At 46.3% G+C, this 23,672-nt stretch overlaps 1 protein-coding gene across 3 annotated transcripts in view; it reads left to right on the forward strand.

The window, feature by feature from the left end:
* ddx11 (DEAD/H (Asp-Glu-Ala-Asp/His) box helicase 11) overlaps positions 1–23,672 on the forward strand; it is an 82,590-nt gene that overhangs the window by 18,279 nt on the left and 40,639 nt on the right. For all 3 annotated transcript variants that reach the window (XM_070900706.1, XM_070900708.1, XM_070900707.1), the window contains exons 9-17: positions 2,073–2,284; positions 4,778–4,930; positions 9,283–9,329; positions 11,238–11,317; positions 12,048–12,092; positions 15,284–15,351; positions 16,405–16,443; positions 18,995–19,124; positions 21,651–21,785. In XM_070900706.1, the coding sequence (XP_070756807.1) occupies positions 2,073–2,284; positions 4,778–4,930; positions 9,283–9,329; positions 11,238–11,317; positions 12,048–12,092; positions 15,284–15,351; positions 16,405–16,443; positions 18,995–19,124; positions 21,651–21,785 (909 nt within the window). The remainder of the gene's footprint in view (positions 1–2,072; positions 2,285–4,777; positions 4,931–9,282; positions 9,330–11,237; positions 11,318–12,047; positions 12,093–15,283; positions 15,352–16,404; positions 16,444–18,994; positions 19,125–21,650; positions 21,786–23,672) is intronic.

Genomic DNA, 23,672 nt, shown 5'->3' on the forward strand with positions numbered 1-23,672 from the left:
TTGCAATAAAGGCCAACATTCCATTTGCCTTCCTGATTACTTGCTGTACCTGCATACTAACGTTTTGTGTTTCATTCACAAGGACCCCCAGGTCTCTCTGTACTGCAGCACTTTGCAAATTTTCTCCATTTAAATTATAATTTGCTTTTCTATTATTTCTGCCAAAGTGGATAATCTCACATTACCCACATTGTACGCCCATCTACCACATTTTTGCCCACTCACTTAGCCTGTCTATTATCCCTTTGCAGATTTTTTGTGTCCTCCTCACAATTTGCTTTCCCACCCCATCTTTGTATCATCAGCAAACTTGGCTACATTACATTCGGTTCCTTCACCCAAGTCATTAATATAGATTGTAAATAGTTGAGGACCCAGCACCGATCCCTGCGGCACCCCACTAGTCACTGTTTGCCAACTGGAAAATGATCCATTTATCCAACTGTTTTCTGTTAGTTAGCCAATCCTCTATCCATGCTAATATATTACCCCTAATCCCGTGAACTTTTATCTTGTGCAGTAACCTCTTACGTGGCACCTTATCGAATGCCTTCTGGAAATCTAAATACACCACATCCAGTGGTTCCCCCTATCCACCCTGCTCGAAACATCCTCAAAGAACTCCAGCAAATTTGTCAAATATGATTTCCCTTTCATAAAACCATGCTGACTCTGCTTGATTGAATCATGCTTTTCCAAATGTCCCACTACTGCTTCCTTAATAATGGTCTCCAGCATTTTCCCAATGACGAATGTTAGGCTAACTGGTCTATAGTTTCCTGCGTTTTGTCTACCTCCTTTTTTAAATAGGGGCGTTACATTTGCAGTTTTCCAATCCGCTGGGACCGCCCCAGAATCCAAGGTATTTTGGTAGATTGCAACCAATGCATCCACTATCTCTACAGCCACTTCTCTTAATACCCTAGGATGTAAGCCATCAGGTCCAGGGGATTTGTCCGCCTTTAGTCCCATTTTCTTACCTAATACTACTTCAATAATAGTATAAAGTTCCTCCCTCCCTATAGCCCCTTGATTATCCACTACAGGATATTGGGATGTTTTTTAGTGCTGCCTTCCGTGAAGATATTTGTTCAATGTCTTTGCTATTTCCCTGTTCTCCATTATTAATTCCCCAGTCACATCCTCCAGGTCACCAACATTTACTTTAGCCACTCCTTTCTTTTTATGTACCTGCAGAAACTCTTAATATTTTATATTTCGTGCTAGTTTACTTTCATCATCTATCTTCCCTCTTTTAATCATATTTTTAGTCGTTCTCTGCTGGCTTTTAAAAATTTCACAATCCTCTGGCCTCCCACTAGTTCTTTGGCAGGGATTGGGTACAGGGCTCCCAATTGACATTTTTCTCACCCTCCCTAGCCCAGGGTCACTGAAGGCAATTGTGGCACCCCTACCTGCTGCTGGGATCAGCTAACTCAACATGGCATAGGACTTAACCGTGACGTGATCTGTGTGTCCCAGTGTTCTATTGGCTTTACCCACTCGGCGATTGAAAGAACAGTCGCAGTGTCCTTTATACACAGTATTACACAGTAAACTGGGTTACAGAGCTTTAGTAATCTAATTGAGGAATGCACAGGATTAAAGTGCTCAAGCAGTTTAAAGTAGAAAGAAAAACCTGCATTAAATAGTGCATTTGATGACCTTTACAGCTAATGACGTACTTTTAAAGTGTAATTACTGTTGCAATGTCGGAAACACGACAGCCAATTTTCGCACAGCAAGCTCCTACACACAGCAATGAGATAAATGACCAGATCATTTGTTACAAATGTTCCGGAGACTTTTTCTGCCACCAACCTTTTATTCTCATTAGCGTTTCTCTGAGTTTTTGTACAGATAATATGATTTGATAATGCCTCTTGTTTAGTACATTGTTATGTCTGGTTTCTTCTGTGTAAAGAGATGATTGTAATTTATTAATCATTGAATTGACTAAATGGGAGTGAGGGAGGTTTTCTTTCACTGGAAACAGTGCCCATCAGGTCCAACAAGCCACTGCTTGGAGTGCAGGATGCACGAGACCTGCTCCAATCACATTTTTCTATTAGCTGACAGAAAGGGCAACGGGGATGAGGAGGAGACCCCAAAACGGAAACGCAAGAGCCGCGTGACTTGCCCGTTCTACAGCCACGAGCAGATGCAGCTCCTGCGCGATGAGGTGCTGGTGGAGGTGAAGGACATTGAACAGCTGGTGTCGCTGGGGAAGGAGATGAAGGCGTGTCCGTACTACGCCAGCCGCTACGCCATTCCGCCAGCACAGGTACGGGGAAGGTTCACCTCCTGAACAACAAGCCCTTAAATCCCAGAGTTTAACATTTGTTCGTGGGATGTGGGCGTCACTGAAATGGCCAGCGGTGGTGGGCAGTGTTCCCTCTGGGCTGCGCAGCAATTGGAAGTTCCTGCGCAGGCCACTCACCAGCTTCTCCAATGTACATACCGCGCATGTGCGGAAATTTAAAGGGTCCGTGCACTAAAACAAACCGGCCACGCAGCACAAAGCACAGCTTACAAATAACATTGGCGGTGGGCCTTCTACTTCAACCACTGTAGTCCGTGCGGTGAAGGTACTCCGACAGTGCTGTTAGGTAGGGAGTTCCAGGAACTTGACCCAGTGGTGATGAAGGAACGGTGATATATGTCCAAGTTGGGAAGGTGTGTGAGTCGGAGGCAAACTTGGAGGTGATGGTGTTTCTACAACATTGCTGCTCTTGTCCTTCTCTGTGGTAGAGGTTGCGGAGGAGGTGCGTTACTGCAGTGCATCCTGTAGATCGTACATTCTACAGCCACAGTGCGCCACTGATGGAACGGTGGATATTAAGTCCAGTGGCAGCAGCACAGATGAAGTGAACTGCTTTGTCCTGGGTGGTGTCGAGCTTCGAGTGTTGCAGCGCCTGCACCATTCAGGTGAGTGGTGAGTATTCCATCTCACTCCTGACTTGAGCCGTGTAACTGGTGGAGAAGCTTTGAGGGATCAGGAGGTGAGCCACTCATCAGAGTATCCAGCCTCTGACCTGTTCATGCAGCCACACTGTTGATGAGAATGGTCCAGTTAAGCTTCTGGTCAATGGTGACCCCCAGGATGGTGGTGGTGGGGGGTTCGATGATGGCCCTGCCATTTAAGGTCAAGCAGAGATAGCTAAGCTTTCGAGTGTTCGTGATGGATGTTACTTATGTGGTGTGAATGTTATCTGCCACTTGTCAGCCAAGCCTGGCTGATGTTCAGGTCTTGCTGCAGGAGGGCATGGGCTGCTTCATTATCTGAGGAATTGCAAATGGAGTTGAGCACTCTGCAATCATCAGCGGACAATCCCAGTCCTGACCTTATGATGGAGGGAAGGTCTGTGATGAAACAGCTGAAGATAGTTGTGGCTGTGATGATTAGACTCCAACCACAATCATCTTCCTTTGTAATAGGTATGAATTTAGTCCCTGGAGAGTTTTCCACTGATCTCGGTTTTTCTTGTATATAATGGCCTCTTAGATACCCACTTTTGAGCAGCTAGATCTGCCTTAGTCTATCCCACTTAGTAGAGTAGTGATCCTGGTGGAGAAGAGAATTTGTCTTCACGAGGATTATGCAATGGTCATGGACCAACATGCCTGTGGACAGATGAGTTGGTGAGGACGAGGTCAAGCAGGTACTTCCTTGTGTTGGTCCCTCACCACCTGCCACAGGCGCAGTCTGGCTGATCCGCCATGACTTGACCAGCTCAGTCAGTGGTGGTACTACTGAGCCACTCTTGGTGATGGACATTGAAGTCCCCCACCCAGAGTATATTCTGTGCCCTTACTACTCTTACTGCTTCCTCCAACAAGTATTCAACATTGAGGAGTACTGAGTCATCAGTTGATGGGGAGAGGGGCTTAGGTGGTGATCAGGATGTTTCCTTAACCCTAATGGCTCTGACTCAACGAGACTTCAGTATTGAGCACTCCCAGGGCCATCCATACCCGACTATATGTTACTGCTCCCACCTCTGGTGGACCTATCCTGCCAGTGGGGTTGGTGATGGAGGAGTCTGGGATTATGGCTGATATAAATGATTCTTTGAGTATGATTATGCCAGGTTGTTGCTTCACTAGTTGGTGGGACAGCTCAGCCAACTTAAGCACCAGCCCCAGATGTTAGTGAAAAGAACTTTGCAGGGATGTCTGGGCTGGGGTTGCCTAAGTCTTGTGCTGATCTAAAAGTGTTAATTAAAATGTGGTCCTCTTTCTCAAAAATGAAAGTTGCTTGGTGATGTAAGTGAAGAATCTTGGTTTAGTTTGAGCTAGGTGCTGATGCCCCTTTAAACCCAATGACCATACATAAGGCAGCTGCTGTAAAAGCCGACAGCAGTTACAAATCATGGTCTAGTTGCAAGGTTGACTTCAACTAGTTTTGTTTAACCATAGACTTGAGGAGCCAAGTCCCGTGAAAGGAACCCACACCTGTGTGATTCGTACAGTTATATGAGCGACAGCTGTATCTCTCTCCCCACACCCGCCATCACTTAGTCCAGGGGTGGGGATCCTACGCTTAATCAGAGTGCCTCAAATTGCGTCCCCAGCTACGATGGATGAGCTCAGCACAGGCCGGGGGCGATGCCCGCCAAGTTTCCCGTTTGGTGTGGCTCAGCGACTGTTTACTTCTTGTGGGTTTTATAAAGTTGTGAAATGGTTATTGGACCACGGGTGGTTTGGTTCAAAGTGGACTGAATTAACACTGCCTCTCTCTGCGATGCTTTTCATTGGTTCCCTCTACTTCTGACAGCTGGTGGTGATGCCATATCAGACACTGCTCCACAGCTCGACCAGGCGGGCATCCGGCATCAAACTGAAGGGGCAGGTGGTGGTGGTTGACGAGGCACACAATCTAATCGATACCATCACTGGCATTCACAGCTATCAGGTGACGGGGTCACAGGTGGGTCCTGCCACGGAGAAACTAGGATTGTGGTCGTTTCCAATGATGCAGCTCAGAAGGAGGCCATGTTGCCCATTGTGCCTGTGCCAGCTCTTTGAAAGAGTAATCTAATTATCCAACTCCACTGCTCTTTCCCCATAGCCCTGCACATTTTTCTTTTCTTGTATTTATCCACTTCCCTTTTTGAACGTCACTATTGAATCTGCTTCCACCACCGTTTCAGGCAGTGCATTCCACATCACAGCAACTCGCTGCGTAAAAACTTTCCGCGTGGCGCTTTTGGTTCTTTTGCCAATTTACCTTAAATCGAGGTCCTCTAGTTACTGATCCTTCTGCTACTGCAAACAATTTCTCCTTATTTACTCTATCAGAACACTTCATGATTCCAAGTCTCCCCTTAACCTGCTCTGCTCTAAGGAGAACACCCCCAACTTCTCCAGTCTCTCCCCACAACTGAAGTCCCTCATCCCCGGTACCATTCCAGTAAATCTCTGTACCCTCTCCAAGGCCTTGACATCTTTTCTAAAGTATGGTGCTCAGAATTGAACACAATACTCTAGCTGGGGCCTAACGTGTGTTTTATAAAGGGGTTAGCATAACGTCCATGCTTTTGTACTCTACAACTCTATTTATAAAGCCAAGGATCCCATATTTGTGTTCAGCGGTTGCCAGTTGCCTGGTAGGAACCACAGCAGGAAAAATGAACCATTGGCATGGGCTGGAACTGAAACTGTCCTGGGGCAATACTTTAGACATCATAACATCACCATTGCTGCTAATCCACTCCGATTTCTCTCACCCCATTTCTATCTGCTTTGCCCGTCCCCTTGCAAATTTTCAACCATCCTCTCACTCTTTTATTAGAGATACAGTTCCATGGGCAGCACCCCAGTGCATCACTCCAGTGACCACAAGTAAGCCTAGACAGTGAGCGGCAGCAGGGTCTGAGGAGGCTCACACCACACACAATCCTATCATCACCCAGTATCCATGTCCAGTGGGGGTAGGGGAGGGGTAATTAGTGATGAGAAATGGGAACCGTGGCTGATTTTCATTCCCCCCCCTCCTCCCTGCTCGATGTTGCTGGGGCCCAAATATAAGGCCCCAAGCGCTGCCCAGGCTGAGATCAGATAACTCTGCACAGGCCAGGCATCAACCCTGAGACTTTGTCTTCTGTACAGCAGACTGCTGAACTGGGCAGTGTCTTTGCTGACTGAGCCCTTGTGGGATCTTTGTTTTATTTCCTTAAGAACAAAGGAGGCGCCCACTGTATTTATTAAGTGACAAAAGCACATCAGGGGTGAAAAAAAGAAAGACTTGCATTTATACAGCATGACCAAAGCACTTTACAGCCAATTAAATACTTTTTGAAGTGTAGTCTCTGTTGCATTGTAGGCAGCTAATTTGCACACAGCATGCTCCCACAAACAGCTATGTAATAATGACCGGATAATCTGTTTTAGTGATGTTGTTTGATGGATAAATATTGGCCAGGGAGAACTCGCCTGCTCTTCTAAGTACCTCCGCCTGACAGGACAGACGAAGCCTTGGTTTAACGTCTCATCCAAAAGATGGCACCTCCGACAGTGCCGTGTTCCCTCAGTAATGAACTGAGTGGGATTTGAACTCATGTCCTTTTGACTCAGAGGCTGAAGTGCCTGTTAACTAACCCTGGGGTCTCTGGGCTAGGTGTGAAATTGACACCAGGTTCCATGTGTTTGCCTGTATCTCAGGGTGCTGGAACTGGCAGATCCAGGTGTTCTGATTCACGATGTTGCAAGGTAGTGAGCAACAGAGTTAAACCCAGTTCTTTCTAAACCACCAAGCCCACCAAATTCAAACAGCACAAAACGGTGAGTATCAGCACAAATAGGGCTTTAAGGCCAATGTGTAGAACGTGGACTACAGGCCTTTCAATCCCACCGAGCACCCCTGGGCCCTTCAATCCCATTCCATCTACAGCCCTTATCTGAGGGACCTCTCACAGAATTACCTGTTAATGCTCTACAGTTCCTTCCTCTGTTCTCTAGGAAATAAAGGATTGCGCTGTTGCTACCTCCAAATCCTCAGCACCCCCTCTTAACACTGCACCCTTTTTAAACGTGTCATCGTGTAATGGGTGACTATTGTTAAACCACACGGTTATTATAGAATGTTACAACACAGAAACAGGCCATTCGACCCATTAAGTCTGCTGCCCAGTCTAACCCCACTCTTCTGCTCACTCCCACACCCTTCAATATCAAACTTAGTCTAATCCCACTCTCCCCCTCACTCCCACACCCTTCGGTATCCCACCCAGTCTAATCTCACTCTCCCCCTCACTCCCACACCCTTCAATATCCCACCCAGTCTAATCCCGGTCTTCTGCTCGCTCCCCACTCCTCTTCCAAAAAGCTGTCTTAATGCCCTTCTTTGAGAGTTTGTATTCTGCTTCCGCAATGAGATGTGACCCAGATTGCCATGCTCTAGCCACCTCTGTAAAGAAGTATTTTCTATTTTTCATGTGTTTGTTGAACCAACAGGGGCAAATATTAGCTTGTTGAGTCGGCTGCTGAAATTGTGTTCAGAAATACCATCTGGGATCTGCGAATTAAATGTAGCCTTTTATTAAGCTAAGTAATTTGGATGATTGATTGAGGGGGCTTGACAGGGTAGATGGCAGAGAGAATGTTTCTCTTAGTGGGGGATCTAAAACTAGGGGCATAGTTTCAGAATAAGGGGCCGCCCATTTAAAACGGAGATAGGAATTTCTTCTCTCGGATAGTCGGGAATCTTTGGAATTCTCTGCCCCAGAGAGCTGTGGAGGCTGGGTCGTTGAATATATTTAAGGCGGAGATAGACAGATTTTTGAATGATAAAGCAGTCAAGGGTTATGGGGAGCAGGCAGGGAAGTGGAGTTGAGGCCAGGATCAGATCAGATCTTATTGAATGGCTCGAGGGGCCAAATGACCGACACCTGCTTCTATTTCTGATGTTCTTATGATGGGCTGGTGTCCTGTGGTTGAAAAGAGTAACATCAACTTGTATTTATATAGAGCCTTTAATGTAGTAACACCTCCAAAGGTGCTTCACAGGAATGTTATAAGACAAAAATTTGATACCAAGCCATATAAGGAGAAATTAGGGCAGGTGACCAGAAGTTTGGTCAAAGAAGTAGATTTTAAGGAGCGTCTTATAAGGAGGTTAGAGGTGGAGAGGTTTAGGCAGGAAATTCCAGAGTTTGGGGCCTAGGCAACAGAAGGCACGGCCACCAATGGTTGAGCGATTATAATCAGAGATGCTCGAGTGCAGAATTAGAGGAGCGCAAATATCTCTGGGTGGAGGTTGTGGGCTGGAGGAGATTACAGAGATAGGGCGGGCAAGGCCATGGAGGGATTAGAAAACAAGGATGAGAATTTTGAAATCGAGGCGTTGCTTAACCGGAAGCCAATGTAGATCAGCGAGCACAGGGGTGATGGGTGAGCGGGATTTGGTGCGAGTTAAGTCTCGGGCAGCCGAGCTTTGGATGACCTGAAGTTTACGTAGGTTAGAATGTGGGAGGTCAGCCAGGAGTATATTGGAATAGTTAAATCTATAGGTAACAAAGGCATGGATGAGGGTTTCAGCAGCGGATGAGCTGAGGCAGGGACGGAGACGGGCGATGTTATGCAGGGGGAATAGGCAGTCTTAGTTATGCCGCAGATATGTGGTTGGAAACTCATTTCAGGGGGTCAAATATGACACCAAGGTTGCGAAGTGTGTGGTTCAACTTCAGACGGATGAAGTCAAGGCGAGAGCGTCAGTTGTGGCTCAGTGGGTAGCACCCTCACCTCTGAGTCAGGAGGCTGTGGGTTCTAGTCCCACTCCAGAGACTTGAGTACAAAAATCCAGGTTGACACTCCAGTGCAGTACTGAGGGAGTGCTGCACTGTCAAGAGGTGCCGTTTTTCGAATGAGACATTAAATCAAGGCCCTGTCTGCTCAGGTGGACATCAAAGATCCCATCGCAGTATTCTGTGGGAGCTTGCTGTGCATAAATTGGCTGCTGCATTTCTTGCATTACAACAGTGACTATGCTTCAAAAAACACTACTTCATTGGCTGTGAAGCGCTTTAGGATGGCCGATGGTTGTGAAAAGTGGTCTAGAAATGCATGTCTTTCTTTTAATGCTACCCACGACTGACACCTAATGACCAGTTTCCTCTTTACCATGTCCAGGAGCTTTTAGGTTGGCTACTTTCTGATGTGTTTTGTTTGTAAGCTTGCGGTTGGGATTGAGTTGGGTAAATGGGAGCATTGTGCAGGGATCGCTTCGATCCTCATGGTGAGTAGTGAGTGTCGTCATGTTTTATTGTGTTTTTCTTTCCTCAGCTGTGCTGTGCTCACTCTCAGCTCTCTCAGTACATGGAACGGTACAGGTAAGGTCTGAATCTTTTCTCGCAAACTATGCTTCCATCTTCTCCATCTTGACTTGTGGAAGTTCAGTGACTCATTTTACTAAATTAACCAGTGTGATAGTCATCCACACGCCGGGGGTCCCAGGTTTGATCCCTGGTCTCAGTGAGCTGGGGGGAGGGGGTGGCGGGAGGAAAGACAGAATTCGGCTTGTGTGTGATGTTGCTGAAGTCGAATAGCCCATTGACCCTCGTGAATCCCTGGATGTGACATATGCCTGTGGAGCTGAATCCTAAATGGAAGAAAGGGGGCAGAAAGTGCTAATTTAAAACTGAGCAATCCACTGTTCCTTCAATCTGTGAAAGACTCCAGAAGCAAATGCAGTGAGTCCTCAGCCCGGTTAGGGTTTCAATGTGTCTGGAGTACTGTGCTCCGTTTTGGTCCCCAAGTTGCGATCTGGATAGGGCATCGTGCAATTTTAGCATGAAAACCTACTGACTGTTACTGACCATAAACCTATTTACCTGTCCCCAGCCGAGCGAGCCTTTGGCTCAGTGGTAGCGTTACCGCCTCGGAGTCAGAGGGTACAGGGTTCGAGCCCCGCTCCGGACATTCCTGGTGAATGAAGCCTGTAGCTGCAGCTCTGAATTCTGGATAGACACCCAGCTGGTGGGTGCCCCCTGCCACCCATCATGTATAGGTTGTAGACACCCATAAAACCCATCATATAGGACTATTCCCCCCCCCCCCCCCCCGGACTGATATAACGATGGTTACTGCCATGGAAGGAGCGTTCACGTCACGGCCTGTCAGACTGTTAATCAGCCTGCGAATCTTTCGGCTACTTCATTCACACTGCTGTCCAAGAGAACCAAGAGAAGAAGGAAAACAACAACATGCTTTCTAGTCGCTGTTTGCTACTCTTCTCTTCACATTTAGCTAGTTCGACACCACCTTTGGTGTGTGTGAGGTACCCATCTTGTTCCTTCCAGTATCCTGCACTGATTTGCTCAGCTTCAGGTATTTTTAACTTCGAGAGGTACCGTATATATATATATATATATTATATACACACACACAGCTGGAGTACTGCTTGCAGTTCTGGTCACCACATTACAGGAAAGATGTGATTGCTCTAGAGGGGGTACAGAGGAGATTTACAAGAATGTTGCCTGGACTGGTGAATTTTGGCTGAGAAAAGATTGGAGATGCTGGGTCTGTTTTCTTTGGAACAGAGGTGGCTGAGGGGAGACCTGATTGAGGTGTATAAAATTATGTGGGGCCTGGATAGAGTGGATAGAAAGGTCCTGTTTCCCTTAGCAGAGGGTTCAACAACCAGGGGGAATAGATTTAAAGTAATTGGGAGGAGGTTTAGAGGAGATATGAGGGGAAATGTCCTCACCCAGAGGGTGGTGGGGGTCTGGAACTCACTGCCTGAAAGGGTGGTAGAGGCAGGAGCCCTCACCACATTTAAAAGATACTTGGATGTGCATTTGTAGTGCTGTAACCTACAGGGCTACGGACCAAGAGCTGGAAAGTGGGATTAGGCTGGATAGCTCTTGGTCGGCTGGCACGGACACAATGGGCCGAATGGCCTCCTTCCGTGCTGTAAATTTCTATGATATCTTGACACCTGTTCCTCTCCCCAAATTTAGTGTCCAGTTTGCGTTGGTTTTCTGTATTTGTCTTTAGAGGCAATAGGGACCCAGCATTCATGCCTGGATCAGTCCATTCAGTATTCTATCCCAAACACCAAGACCACTACCTAACGTGTATTTACCCCATTCAGCCAATTCACAGTGAATGTCACTTTCACACAATGTGTATGATGTTATCAATCAAGATCCTGCTGTATCTAATGAAATTAGTCCTTGTACCTGATGTGAGTTGCTGTCATGGTTCTGACAACAGATGTTTTTCTTGATGCACAGGAGCAGACTGAAAGCAAAAAACATGATGTACATCAAACAAATCCTTTACATCCTCGTTAATCTACTCCAGGTTTTAGGAGGTGAGCTGTTGTCATTTGTGCTTTCCTTCAGTTTAACTTTTTTTCCTGTCAAACTTACGCTCATCAGTGTGAGGGATGTTGGGGTGCTGGAGAATGGAACATCCAGGGTGATTATTCAGGAGTCCCAGGGTAGATACAGTACACTTAGACACAGTACAAAGCTCCCTCTACTCTTGTCCCATCAAACACACGCAGGGCAGGTACAGCACGGGGTTAGATACAGAGTAAAGCTCCCTCTACTCTTGTCCCATCAAACACTCCCATGGCAGGTATAGCATGGGTTAGATACAGAGTAAAGCTCCCTCTACCTTGCCCCAAGAATGAGCCTTAGTCCCTATCTCCAAAAACTGCTCCCTCCTGCACTGTTTCCCACTCCAGGGATCCTAGGCCAGTTAGTGCCTAATTCAAGACAGTTAAGACCTGTTAGCCTGTGACCTCTAGGAAGTGGATAGAGACTGTCCAAACTCAGTTCACTGCTGGAGTCCTTCCAGCCAGCAGGGAGTGGAGAACTTCACCCCATCAGCCTGGATTGAACCCCGCACCGTGCCTCCTCCCGCTGGGACCCCATGCCTGACCCCTCTTTCCCCCCCCCCCCCCCCCCCCCCCCACACCGGGACCCCATGTCTCCTCCTGCTGGAACATCAGGTTCCTGCCTTTGTAGTCTTTTTATCGTTCGTGCTTTCTTTGTGTGTTTGAACTTTTTATTCACTCTTATTTTATGATTAACCAGGAAAAGTTGGACAAAATCCTAACACGCAGAAGATTTTTCAGGGAGGTAGGTGACTAAGCTCTTCAACACTTTGGAGTATTGTAAGCTGCTTACTTTGAACATGTTAAAAAGGCTGTCCTCCCTTCAGTCACGTGGGTCCCAGTGGTGTTTTGATAGATGTGGAAGCCAATGAAATGATGTAAGGAAGGCCTTTCTCGGGAGATTTTCAAGCATGTACTCTCTGATATATCTTCAGTGAAGCCATTGTGCGTTTTTACTATCTGGCATACTTGTAAGTGGAGGATGTTCTGGCATTACTTGGCATTACTTGGTACTGGGAGCAATGTGTGTTGGAGGATTGAGGTAATCCATTGTCTCATTGGCGAGGATGTGGAGCTCTGCGTGACTGGTGGCCCGTTTGGGTGGGGTAAGTGTTCTTTGTTTAAGGCAGATCACTGCTGCTGGCCAATTGCTCATTTGGGATGTAGCTTTGGGCTTGTACAGAACCTTAATCAGATCAGATCAGATCTGGAGTGCTGCATTCAGATCTGGACACCACACCTCAGGAAGGTTATATTGGCCTTGGAGGGGGGAATGATACCAGGGCTGAAAGGGTTCAGTTATAAACTTGGCTTGTATTACTTTGAGGTTAGAAGGTAGAAGACAATAAAAACATCCCAATAGTGAATAATCAAGGGGCTATAGGGAGGGAGGAACTTAATACAATCACTTTCACTAAAGAAGTAGTACTTGGTAAAATAATGGGACTAAAGACGGACAAGTCCCCCGGACCTAATGGCTTACATCATAGGGTCTTAAAATAAGTGGCTGCAGAGATAGTGGATGCATTGGTTGTAAATCTACCAAAATTCCCTGGAATCTGGGGTGGTCCCAGTGGATTGTAAAACCACAAATGTAATGCCCATATTTAAAAAAGGAGGCAGACAAAAAGCAGGAAACTATAGACCAGTTAGCCTAACATCTGTCATTGGAAAAATGGTGGAGTCCATTATTAAGAAAGCAGTAGTAGGACATTTGGGAAAGTATAATACAATCAAGCAGAGTCAGCATGGTTTTATGAAAAGGAAATCATGTTTGACAAGTTTGCTGGAGTTCTTTGAGGATGTAACGAGCGGGGTGGATAAGGGGGAACCAGTGGATATGGTGTACTTGGATTTTCAGAAGGCATTTGATAAGGTGCCACATAAAAGGTTACTGCTCAAGATAAAAGCTCACGGGGTTGGAGGTAATATATTAGCATGGATAGAGGATTGGCTAACAAACAGAAAACAGAGAGTCGGGATAAATGGGTCCTTTTCCGGTTGGCAAACAGTAACTAGTGGGGTGCCGCAGGGATCGGTGCTGGGTCCTCAACTATTTACAATCTATATTAATAACTTGGATGAAGGGATCGAGTGCAATGTAGCCAAGTTTTCTGATGAAACAAAGATGGGTGGGAAAGCAATGTGTGAGGAGGATACAAAAAATCTGCAAAGGGATATAAACAGGCTAAGTGAGTGGGCAAAAATTTGGCAGATGGAGTATAATGTGGGAAAATGTGAGGTTATCCACTTTGGCAGAAAACAATAGAGAAGCAAATTATAATTAAATGGCGAAAAATTGCAAAGTGCTGCAGTACAGAGACCTGAAGGTACTTATGCATGAAACACAAAAAAGTTAGCATGCAGGTACAGCAAGTAATCAGGAAGGCAAATGGAATGTTGGCCTTTATTGCAAGGGGCATGGAGTGTAAAAGCAGAGAAGTCCTGCTACAACTGTACAGGGTATTGGTGAGACCACACCTGGAGTACTGCGTACAGTTTTGGTCTCTGTATTTAAGGAAGGATATACTTGCATTGGAGGCTGTTCAGAGAAGGTTCACTTGGTTGATTCCGGAGATGAGGGGTTTGACATATGAAGGTAGGTTGGGCCTATATACATTGGAGTTCAGAAGAATGAGAGGTGATCTTATCGAAACATATAAGATAATGAGGGGGCTCGTTAAGGTGGATGCAGAGAGGATATTTCCACTCATAGGGGAATCTAAAACTAGGGGACATAGTCTTAAAATAAGGGGCCGCCCATTTAAAACTGAGAAATTTCTTCTCGGGGGTTGTAAATCTATGGAATTCTCTGCTCCAACAGCTGTGGAGGTTGGGTCATTGAATATATTTAGGGCGGAGATAGACAGATTTTTGAGCGATAAGGGTTATGGGGAGCGGGCAGGGAAATGGAGCTGAACCCATGATCAGATCAGCCATGATCTTATTAAATGGTGGAGCAGACTCGAGGAGCCAAATGGCCAACTCCTGCTCCTATTTCTTATGTTCTTAAGGTTGAGGGGTGATCTAATCGAGGTGTTTAAAATATTAAAGAAGAAGAGATTTACTGGAATGATTCCAGAAATGAGGGATTACAGTTCTGTGGATAGACTGGAGAAGCTGGGATTGTTCCCCTTGGAGCAGAGAAGGCTAAAAGATGATTTGATAAAGATGTTTAAAATCCTGAAGGATTTAGATAGAGTAAATAAAAAGAAACTGTTTCCAATGGCTGAAGGGTCGCCAACGAGAGGACACAGATTTAAGGTGATCGGCAAAAGCACCAGAGGCAACATGAGGAAAACCTTTTTTTACACAACGAGTGGTTAGGATTTGGAATCTGCCTGATAGGGTGGTGGATACAGAGTCAATAGTAGCCTTCGAAAGGGAATTGGATAAATACTTGAAGGTGAAAATATTGCCGGGATATGGGGAAAGAGCGGGGGAGGGGGACCGACTGGGTTGCTCTTCGAAAGCTGGCACAGACTCGATGGGCCGAATAGCGGCCTCCTGTGCTGTACTATGATTCTGTAGTGTAGATAGAGAGAAATTATTTACTCTGGTGGGGATATAATTTTAAAATTAGAGCTGGACCATTTAGGAGGAATCTTTCTTTCACACAAGTGGTGGCAATCTGGAACTCGCTCCCCCAAAACGCTGTGTATGCTGGGGGTCAATTGGAGCTTTCAAGACTGAGGTTAAGAGATTTTTATTAGGTAAGGGTTTCAAGGGATACGTTGCAAAGGCAGGTAAATGGAGTTGAGGTACAGTTTTGGTTTGCTCGGAGTGGAACTCGGGTTTGCTATCAGAGCAGGCAACTTAGCAGTGGTATTTTGAGGTCTGTACAATTACTGCAATCTATATGATTACTTTGGTTTTGGTTTAATAAATACATTTTGACTTCAAATCTCATTCTGCTTTGCTCTCGACTTTCTGAAGGCACTGAGCTACAGTCCATCAACGATTTCCTCTTCCGTGCACAGTTCGACAACATCAACCTATTCAAAGTAAGTCATGTTTGTGTGCAGTGTAGTGAGGGGCTTTGTTTAGTCCTTCGCCCACACATCTCTTACCCCTTCACCCCCCTTCCGCCCCCCCCCCCCGTGGCAGATTTATAGTAGTGTCATTTGTGCTGGAACCTGCATGCATGGAGATGTCGGGTGATGACAGGATTGGGCTTGGATCTTGTGCTTCCTACGGCCAAGCAACCAGCTGACACTTATTACTGAGGCTCACAACAGGAGCCATCTATGTGAGGTGCTACTGCGGACTCTATGGATCCGTAACCCAGCAAGACAGCCAGAGAGGAGAGGAGAGGAGAGGAGAGGAGAGGAGAGGAGAGGAGAGGAGAGGAGAGGAGAGGAGAATTTTTTTTCTGCAGCGAGTTGTTATGATCTGGAATGCATTGCCTAAAAGAGTGGTGGAAGCATATTCAACAATACCTTTCAAAAGGGAATTGGATATATACTTGAACAGGAGAAAATTGCAGGGCTTTAGGGAAGGAGCAGGGGAGCGGGACTAATTGGATAGCTCTACCAAAGAGTCGGCAGGCACGATTTGCCGAATGGCCTCCTGTGCTGTAAGATTCTATGATTCTAAGATATCAGCCCCTTCAACAGCAACCACTTGTATTTATATATCCCAAGGTGCTTCACAGGAGTATTATAAGACAAAAGATTTGACACCGAGCCACATAAGGAGCTATTAGGGCAGGTGACCAAAACCTTGGTCAAAGAGGTAGGTTTTAAGGAGCGTCTTGACATCAACAACAACTTTTATTTATATAGCGCCTTTAACGTAGTAAAATGCAGAAAGAGAGATAGAGGTGTTTAGGCAGGGAATTCCAGAGCTTGGGGCCGAGGCAACAGAAGGCACGGCCTTCAGGTGAGGAAGGGGAGAAAAGTTTGTCCAGTGACAATCAGATGAGTTCTAACGGTGGCTCGGGTTGCATCTGAGTTCGCAGCATTTCCACTAACTGCGGATCATTCGCTACCTCTTGTTTCTGTATCACTGATGTGCTGTAGCTGTGTGTATTCAGTTTACTGTCTTTTTTTAAACAGGTGCAGCGTTATTATGTGAAGAGCATGCTCAGTAGAAAGGTGAGTGCCTTTTGATGGCCACAGTTAAAGTCGGAAGTGCACATTTTCACACCTCGCAAGTCCTGCTGTGGTCTGAGCAGAACTGCATGGCATGCATGCTGCCTTAGAATGTCTGCCTTTCTCCCTGGGCTAGATTAGCTCATCTCAGCTGGTGGATGTAAGGAAGCGGTGTCAACTCGTCCTGGTGGGATAGGGCCACTGCATAAAAAGGCTCGTAAACTGGCACAACGTTGGTAATCTCACTCCGAGCCCGTCCAGGTCCCGAACATGGGGATAAATATTACACTGGTGCTGTGGGGTAACATGTTGAGGTTAAGGCTGAGGTGCATTGTTTGAGTTGAAATAGGTGTTTTACTTTCATTTGAGCTGTTGTATACTTGCCCTGGGAGTGTTTGATGGGACAGTGAAGAGGGAGCTTTACACTGTATCTAACTTGTGCTGTACCTGCCCTGGGAGTGTTTGATGGGACAGTGTAGAGGGAGCTTTACTCTGTATCTAACCCTGTGCTGTACCTGCCCTTGGAGTGTTTGATGGGACAGTGTAGAGGGAGCTTTACTCTGTATTTAACCCCGTGGTGTACCTGCCCTTGGAGTGTTTGATGGGACTGTGCATAGGGAGTTTTGATCTTTATTTAACTACTGTGCCAGTGTACAAAATCACTGACCTTTCCCTAAATAACATGAACTTCAAAAATCACTACGGTCAATTCAGCAGGAACTAACAACAATGTGCTTTTATATAGTGCCTTTAACGCAGCAAAACCTCCCAAGGCACACATCAAGAGCGTTATCAATAAAAATGGGTTGACGCCGAGCCACAGAAAGGGATATTAGGACAGACCAAAAGCTTACCATCTTAAAGGAGGAGAGAGATGCGGAGAGATTTAGGGAGAGAATTCCCGAGATTGGTGTCAAAGCATCTGAAAGCACGGCCGCCAATGGTGGAGCGATTAAAATCAGTAATGCTCAGGATGCCTGAATTGGAGAAGCGCAGAGATCTCAAAAGCTTGTAAGGCTGGAGGAGGTTACAGAGATGGTGTGGGGCGAGGCATGAGAATTTAATTATTGAGGTGTTGTCGGACCGAAATTCAGTGCAGGTCAGCACGCGCAGGGGTATTGGGTGAATGGGACTTGATGCGAGTTAAGATTTGGGCAGCAGAGTTTTGGATGTGCACAAGTTTGTCGGGTGAAAGCGGGGAGGCCGGTCAGGAGAGCATTGGAATAGTCAAGTCTAGAGGAAACAAAGGTCTGGATGAGGGTTTCAGCAGCAGATGAGCTGAGGCAGGGTCGGAGTCGGGCAATGTAATGGAGAGTGGCAGTAGGCAGTCTTGGTGATGGAGCGGATATATGGTCAGAAGCTCATCTTGGGATCAAGCACAACAGCAAGGTCGCGAATGGTTTGGCTCAACGTCAGACTGGGAGAGGGATGGAAACTGTGGCCAGGGTACGGACTACGATCTCAGTCCTCCCAGTATTTAGTTGGAGTAAATTTCTGCTTGTCCAGTACTGGATGTCCGACAAGCAGAGTGACCAATCCGAGACAATGGAGGGGTTAAGAGAGGTGGTGGTGAGATGGAGCTCCATGTCGTACGTTCCACATGTACACTGGACATTGTGTTTTCACTGATGTCGCCGAGGGAAAGCAGCTTGGGGGACTCCAGAAGTAATGGTGCGGGAGTGGGAAGAGAAGCCATTGCAGGTGATTCTCTGACTGAGAATGGAACCATGCAATGGCAGTTCCACCCAGCTGGACAACCGAGGAGAGGCGTTGGAGGAGGATGGTGTCATTGTATTGAAGGCCACAGACAGGTCAAGAAGCGTGAATAGAGATAGTTTACCACCGTCACATAGAATGTCATTTGAATTTGAAAAGGGTCGTTTCAGTACTGGCGGGGGCAGAAACCCAGTTGGAGGGATTCAAACATTAGAATTGCGGGACAGATGGGCACGGATTTAGGAGACGACAGCGGGCTCAAGAACTTTTGGAGGGTAAAGGGAAGTTGGAGATGGGGCGGTAGTTTGCAAGGACAGAAGGGTCAAGGGTGGGCTTTTTTGATGAGTGGGGTAATGACAGCTGATTTGAAGGGGAAGGGGACAGTACCTGAGAAGAGGGAACCATTAACATCAGCTAACGTAGGGGCCAGGAAGGGAAGCTGGGTGGTCAGCAGTTTGGTGGGAATTGGGTCAAGGGAGCAGGAGATGGGTCTCCTCGACAAGGTGAGCTTGGAGAGAGAGCACAACAGGAGATGAGATAGAATCCAGAGAAAGCTGCGAGTTCAGGGCTAGGGCAGTGGGGAAAATTAGGAGACGTTTGGTCTGGTGTACTGAGAGTACAGATTACAGACGGAGCCACAGCATTGCACTGCTAGTTTTCTGAACCTTTGATTGCAGGATCGTTAAATGTAGCCCTGTATATGAAAAGCTTTGAGATGGTTGTGAGAGGTGATCGAGTGTTTATTTAAATACCAATCTTGTTGCTTTATTTCCAGTAATTGGTTGTGTACGACATTGTTTGTACCGCAGATATTTTACTGGCTCCCTTCATTCCTCAGCTTTTTGGGTTTGTGGAGAAGTATCAGGTTTCAGCCTCAAAACCAAATGACATGCAGAATCAGAAAGTATCCAAGACAGCAGGTCTTGAGAATTTTCTTCAGACGATCAATGAGAAATCCAGTGGACAAGGTCAGTGTGTAACCTGGAAGTGCTTGGTTATGATTTTGTGGGTGTTTTCTTACAGTGAGCTGTGGCTGAACCAACCTGTAATCTAGCTCCAGTCTCGAAGCTGGTTCACTCCTGGGGATGTTCTCCATTGAGCTTTGTGATCGCTGCCGATATTTTTAATATCGGAGTGCTGCTGGGCAGTAGTTACCTGGCTATACCATGCACTATCGGTTCAAGTCCACAGGAGACTTAAGTAGGTAGCTTGTTGCTTTACAGGACATAGTAGTCAAAGGGAACGAGTTGGGTGTTTGTAAATGAAATTTGATTGGATGCCATTAATTCATAATTTACCAGTGGCTGCTTTTGCGAATGAACTCGTGGTAATTAGAAAGTGGATCATATTGTCCAGTTCAGTCAGGATAAGATCACATAACACCAACATTATATGCCTCCATAATGTCTGTTCACTTACAAATAAGGCCATTGCCATCTATGACCTTCCTGTGCATGATTGCATGGCCTTGATGGAAACTTGGGTGGTGACACCTTGCCCCTTGCTGAGGCTTCCCCATCTGGTTATACCTTCTGCCACTTGCACCGCTCACATCGTCACAGTAATGGTGTGGCCCTTATCACCAAATCACACCTAGGTCTGTCCCCTGACTCCTTTAGCATCTTATCCTCTTTTGAAGCACCTCAACCCCTCTTCCCTCTCTCTAAAATCCTTGTTTTTATAGGCCAACCAAGCCCCACACCAGGTTTCTCACTGAGATATCCTCACTGCTTTCCTCCTTCAGCGAGCGACTTCTCATCCCGATTTCTACCTTGATCTCAACTCATCAGGCCCTCTCTCCCCTGGGCTCACTGCCCTCCTGTCCTCCCTTAATGTCTCCCTCCATATAAACTCCACTCATATCCGTCTGCCCCTGGAAAAAACTTTCCCCCAAGTCACATAATGGCACTTCCAAGCTCCCAACTGTCCAGTCTTTGGCCCTCCATTCACCACCACATTTCTGCAGCTATCGACCTGCTCAATCACACCCTCACCTCCACCTTTGATGCCTAGTCCCCATTAGAACCATTGCGCGCGCTCTCTCTCTCTCTCTCTCTCTCTCTCTCTCTCTCTCTCTCTCTCTCTCTCTCTCTCTCTCTCTCTCTCTTTCTCTCTCTCTCCCTCCCCCTTGTCCGGCCCACATCTATGCTCCCTGATGTCCAAGGGACGTTGACTTGATCGTTTATGGCAAACAATTGGTTTAGCCATTCATCGCCAAATCTGGTTGGACCACATGAAGCACTATTGTCTTCGGCCTCTGCCACAAACTTGCTTCCCCACTCACTGATTCCATCCCCCTCCCTGGCCACTGTCTCAGGCAGAACAAGACTGTTTACAACCTTGGCATCTTATTTCACTTGAGCTGAGCTTCCAACCTCTCATCCTGTCCATTACCAAGTCGGCTTGCTTCCACCACTGTAAAATTGCCCGTCTCTGCCCCAGGCTTAGCCCATCTGCTGCTGAAACCCACATCCGTGCCTTTGTTACCTCCAGACTCTCAGCCTCCCATCTTTCAGCCTCCATAAACTTCAGCTCATCCAAAACTCTGCTGCCCATATCCTAGCTCACACTAAGTCCCGTTTACCCAATACCTGTTTTTGCTGACCTACAGTGATTCCTGGTCCGGTAATGCCTCAATTTAAAAAAAAAAAAAAAAAAATCTCGTCCTTATTTTCAAAATAATAATAGTAACTTTTATTTATATAGCGCCTTTAACGTAATAAAACGTCCAAAGGCGCTTTACAACAGTGTTGCAAGACAAAATCGTTCCATGGCCTTGTCCCTCCCTATCTCTGTAACCTCCTCCAGCCCTACAACCCTTCGAGATCTCTGTGTTCCTCCAACTCTGCCCTCTCTGCATCCCCCATTCTCTTCACCTCACCATTGGTGGCCCTGCCTTCAGCTGCCTCGGCACGAAGCTCTGAATTCCATCCCTCCTTGACACCTACCTCTTTAACCAAGCCTCTAGTCACCTGTCGTAATAGATCCTCCTTTGTCTTTGTGTCTAATTGCGCCTCTGATGCGCCTTGGGACATTTTCCTACATTAAAGGAGCTGTTTACAAGCTGTTCTGCTTTGTATGGACTACATTACATTACTTGTATCAGTATCCCTGGGATGAAGTGTACATGTGTGGATTTGGGTGAGAACGAACTGCCTCCACCAGGGTCAGTCTGTGATCCTCACTGTTCACACCCACACACAAAATAGCCACTCGGCCATGTTTGTGGTCAGTGCCATGGGCCTGCGGAAGAGAACGCCATTCAGCACCTTCAGAATAGTAGCAGAGCAACTGGAGGAAAAGATCGATTGGCCGGGTGAAGAGCAAAAATAAAATAGGGATGGGAGAGGCAAAAATGATGGTTAGGATTTATCTTGAGTACGGTAAGATATTTCAATTCGTTTATGGAGTTTATATCTACCCATTTCTGGTGGATGGACCAAGGTGCTGAAGTTCCTGTTTGTTTTTAACAATTTTCTTTACTTATTTTGCAGTTACACCCCATGACCAGGGCGAGGCTCTAGAGAAGGAGCAACCTGTCATGGCGTCACCGATGATGCATATTGAGGGCTTTCTCTTTGCCCTGACGAATACTAACAAGGATGGACGAGTGGTCGTTCAGAGACAAGGTGGGAATTAGTGTGCAAGACATGTAAAAGTTCTTGATCTTCCAGTAATTCAGTTTATTTTCATGGGGAGTGGAGACACAATCACGTTTTTCACTCTTTGCTGTTCAGTTACCTTCTGCTCAAATCACTGCACCCCTGCTGGATGTTCATAGCTCATCCTCTGACTCTCCCTCCACCAAATTGGTATCTCCCAGGGCACTACTGTCTTGCCCACCCTGTTTCACCTTCATATCAGTGATCTCTTCACTTGTGGTCCAATCCTATCATTTTACTGATGATTTCATTCTGCAGTCTAGCCTCCCTTGAGATTACGCACCGTTTCTATCTTCCATTCCTCTTGCAGTGCGGTTACTCAACGATTACATCTTGATCAGCTCCATGCCCTTGGATAAGGAGTGAAAATACTTCTATCAGCCCTTCTGTGCGAACAATTTCTTCATATCTCCAAGTCCAAGTGACCCCTTACCTTTAACCTGTGTTCTTTGTTTGTTGGTACTCTCGATCTCACTATCCCCTCTGGTCTGTAATCACATCTCCATTGCTAAAGCTGCTTCCAAGAACTTCCCTGTTTGTGCCAAATGCTTTTTCCATGTCAGTAGCTCTTAACTCTGTATAAAGCCCAAGCTCATCCAAGTCTTCAGTACTACTGCTGTATCTGGGAAAGCTCCTCTAACATCTCTCACACCCCTGGGTGGGATACAGGAAAAACTGTCATGCGATAGATGATCCCTTTCCTACTCCAATCCCTCTCTCTATCGTAATCTTTTCTTCTTCCTCCTCTCTATCTATATAGAATAGAAAATAGGTGCAGGAGTAGGCCATTCGGCCCTTTGAGCCTGCACCTCTTTATCTAGCTATCTCTACCCCTCTCTTTATATCTCTATCTTTATCTCTCTTTATCTCTATCTACCCCTCTCTTTATCTCTATCTACCTTGCATTAGTGCTACAATAATCCTTGCTTCTCTGAACTTTCTGCCCTTGTTCCTTCTTGGTTCCAAACATTCTACCTAATGTTTCCTCCCTGCTCCCCACTTGGTTAAAAGATTCTCTTTCTCTGCCTCTTCCTTTCCCAGTACCTCAAAAGCCTGCAACTCCTCTCTTCACTTCCTCCTACAATCTGCAAGCTTTTAAAACCTCAGCTGGCGTTCCCTAATCCTGAGTTATGTTGTCTTGCTACTGCTGGCCACCCTAAGGGCCTACGGTTCCTGAATGAAGGGCAGGTGCTTTCTTTCCTGTGAGTCCCAGAAAGATGTGGTTATATTTTTCTGTTAATGCGCATTATCATTCTCAGGGTTTGGAGGATTTATATGCACTTTCATGGAGTTCATGGATTTGGCAAAATCCGCAACTGGGGAGATTGTGCACACTGGTATGCGGAAAGTCTGGGTTTGAGGAGTTGAATGGCACTTTCTGTTGCACACTTGCCAGTTTTCTTGCCACATCTTCTTGTCGGAGATGCCGTCTTTCAAATGAGACTTTGGACCAAAGCCCTGTCTGCCCCCTCAGGTGGATGTAAAAGATGCCATGGCATTATTTTGAAGAAGAGCGGGAGACTTCTCCCCAGTGTCCTGGCCAACATTTATATCTCAACCAAAAACGAAAATCAATTATCTGGTGATTATCTCATGGCTGTTTGTGGGAGCTTTCTGTGTGCAAATTGACTGTGACATTTCCTACATTACAACAGTGACTACACTTCAAAAGTACTGTATTTGTGAAAGGCAGGTCATGCCTAACAAACCTGATTGAATTTTTTGAGGATGTGACTAAAATAGTGGACAGAGGAATATCTATGGATCTGAGTTGTATGGACTTCCAGAAGGCATTTGATAAAGTCCCACTTAAGAGCCTGTTAATTAAGGTAGAAGCCCATGGAATTGAGGGCA

Source organism: Pristiophorus japonicus, chromosome 15 (assembly GCF_044704955.1).
Source record: "Pristiophorus japonicus isolate sPriJap1 chromosome 15, sPriJap1.hap1, whole genome shotgun sequence".
Lineage (NCBI taxonomy): Eukaryota > Metazoa > Chordata > Chondrichthyes > Pristiophoridae > Pristiophorus > Pristiophorus japonicus.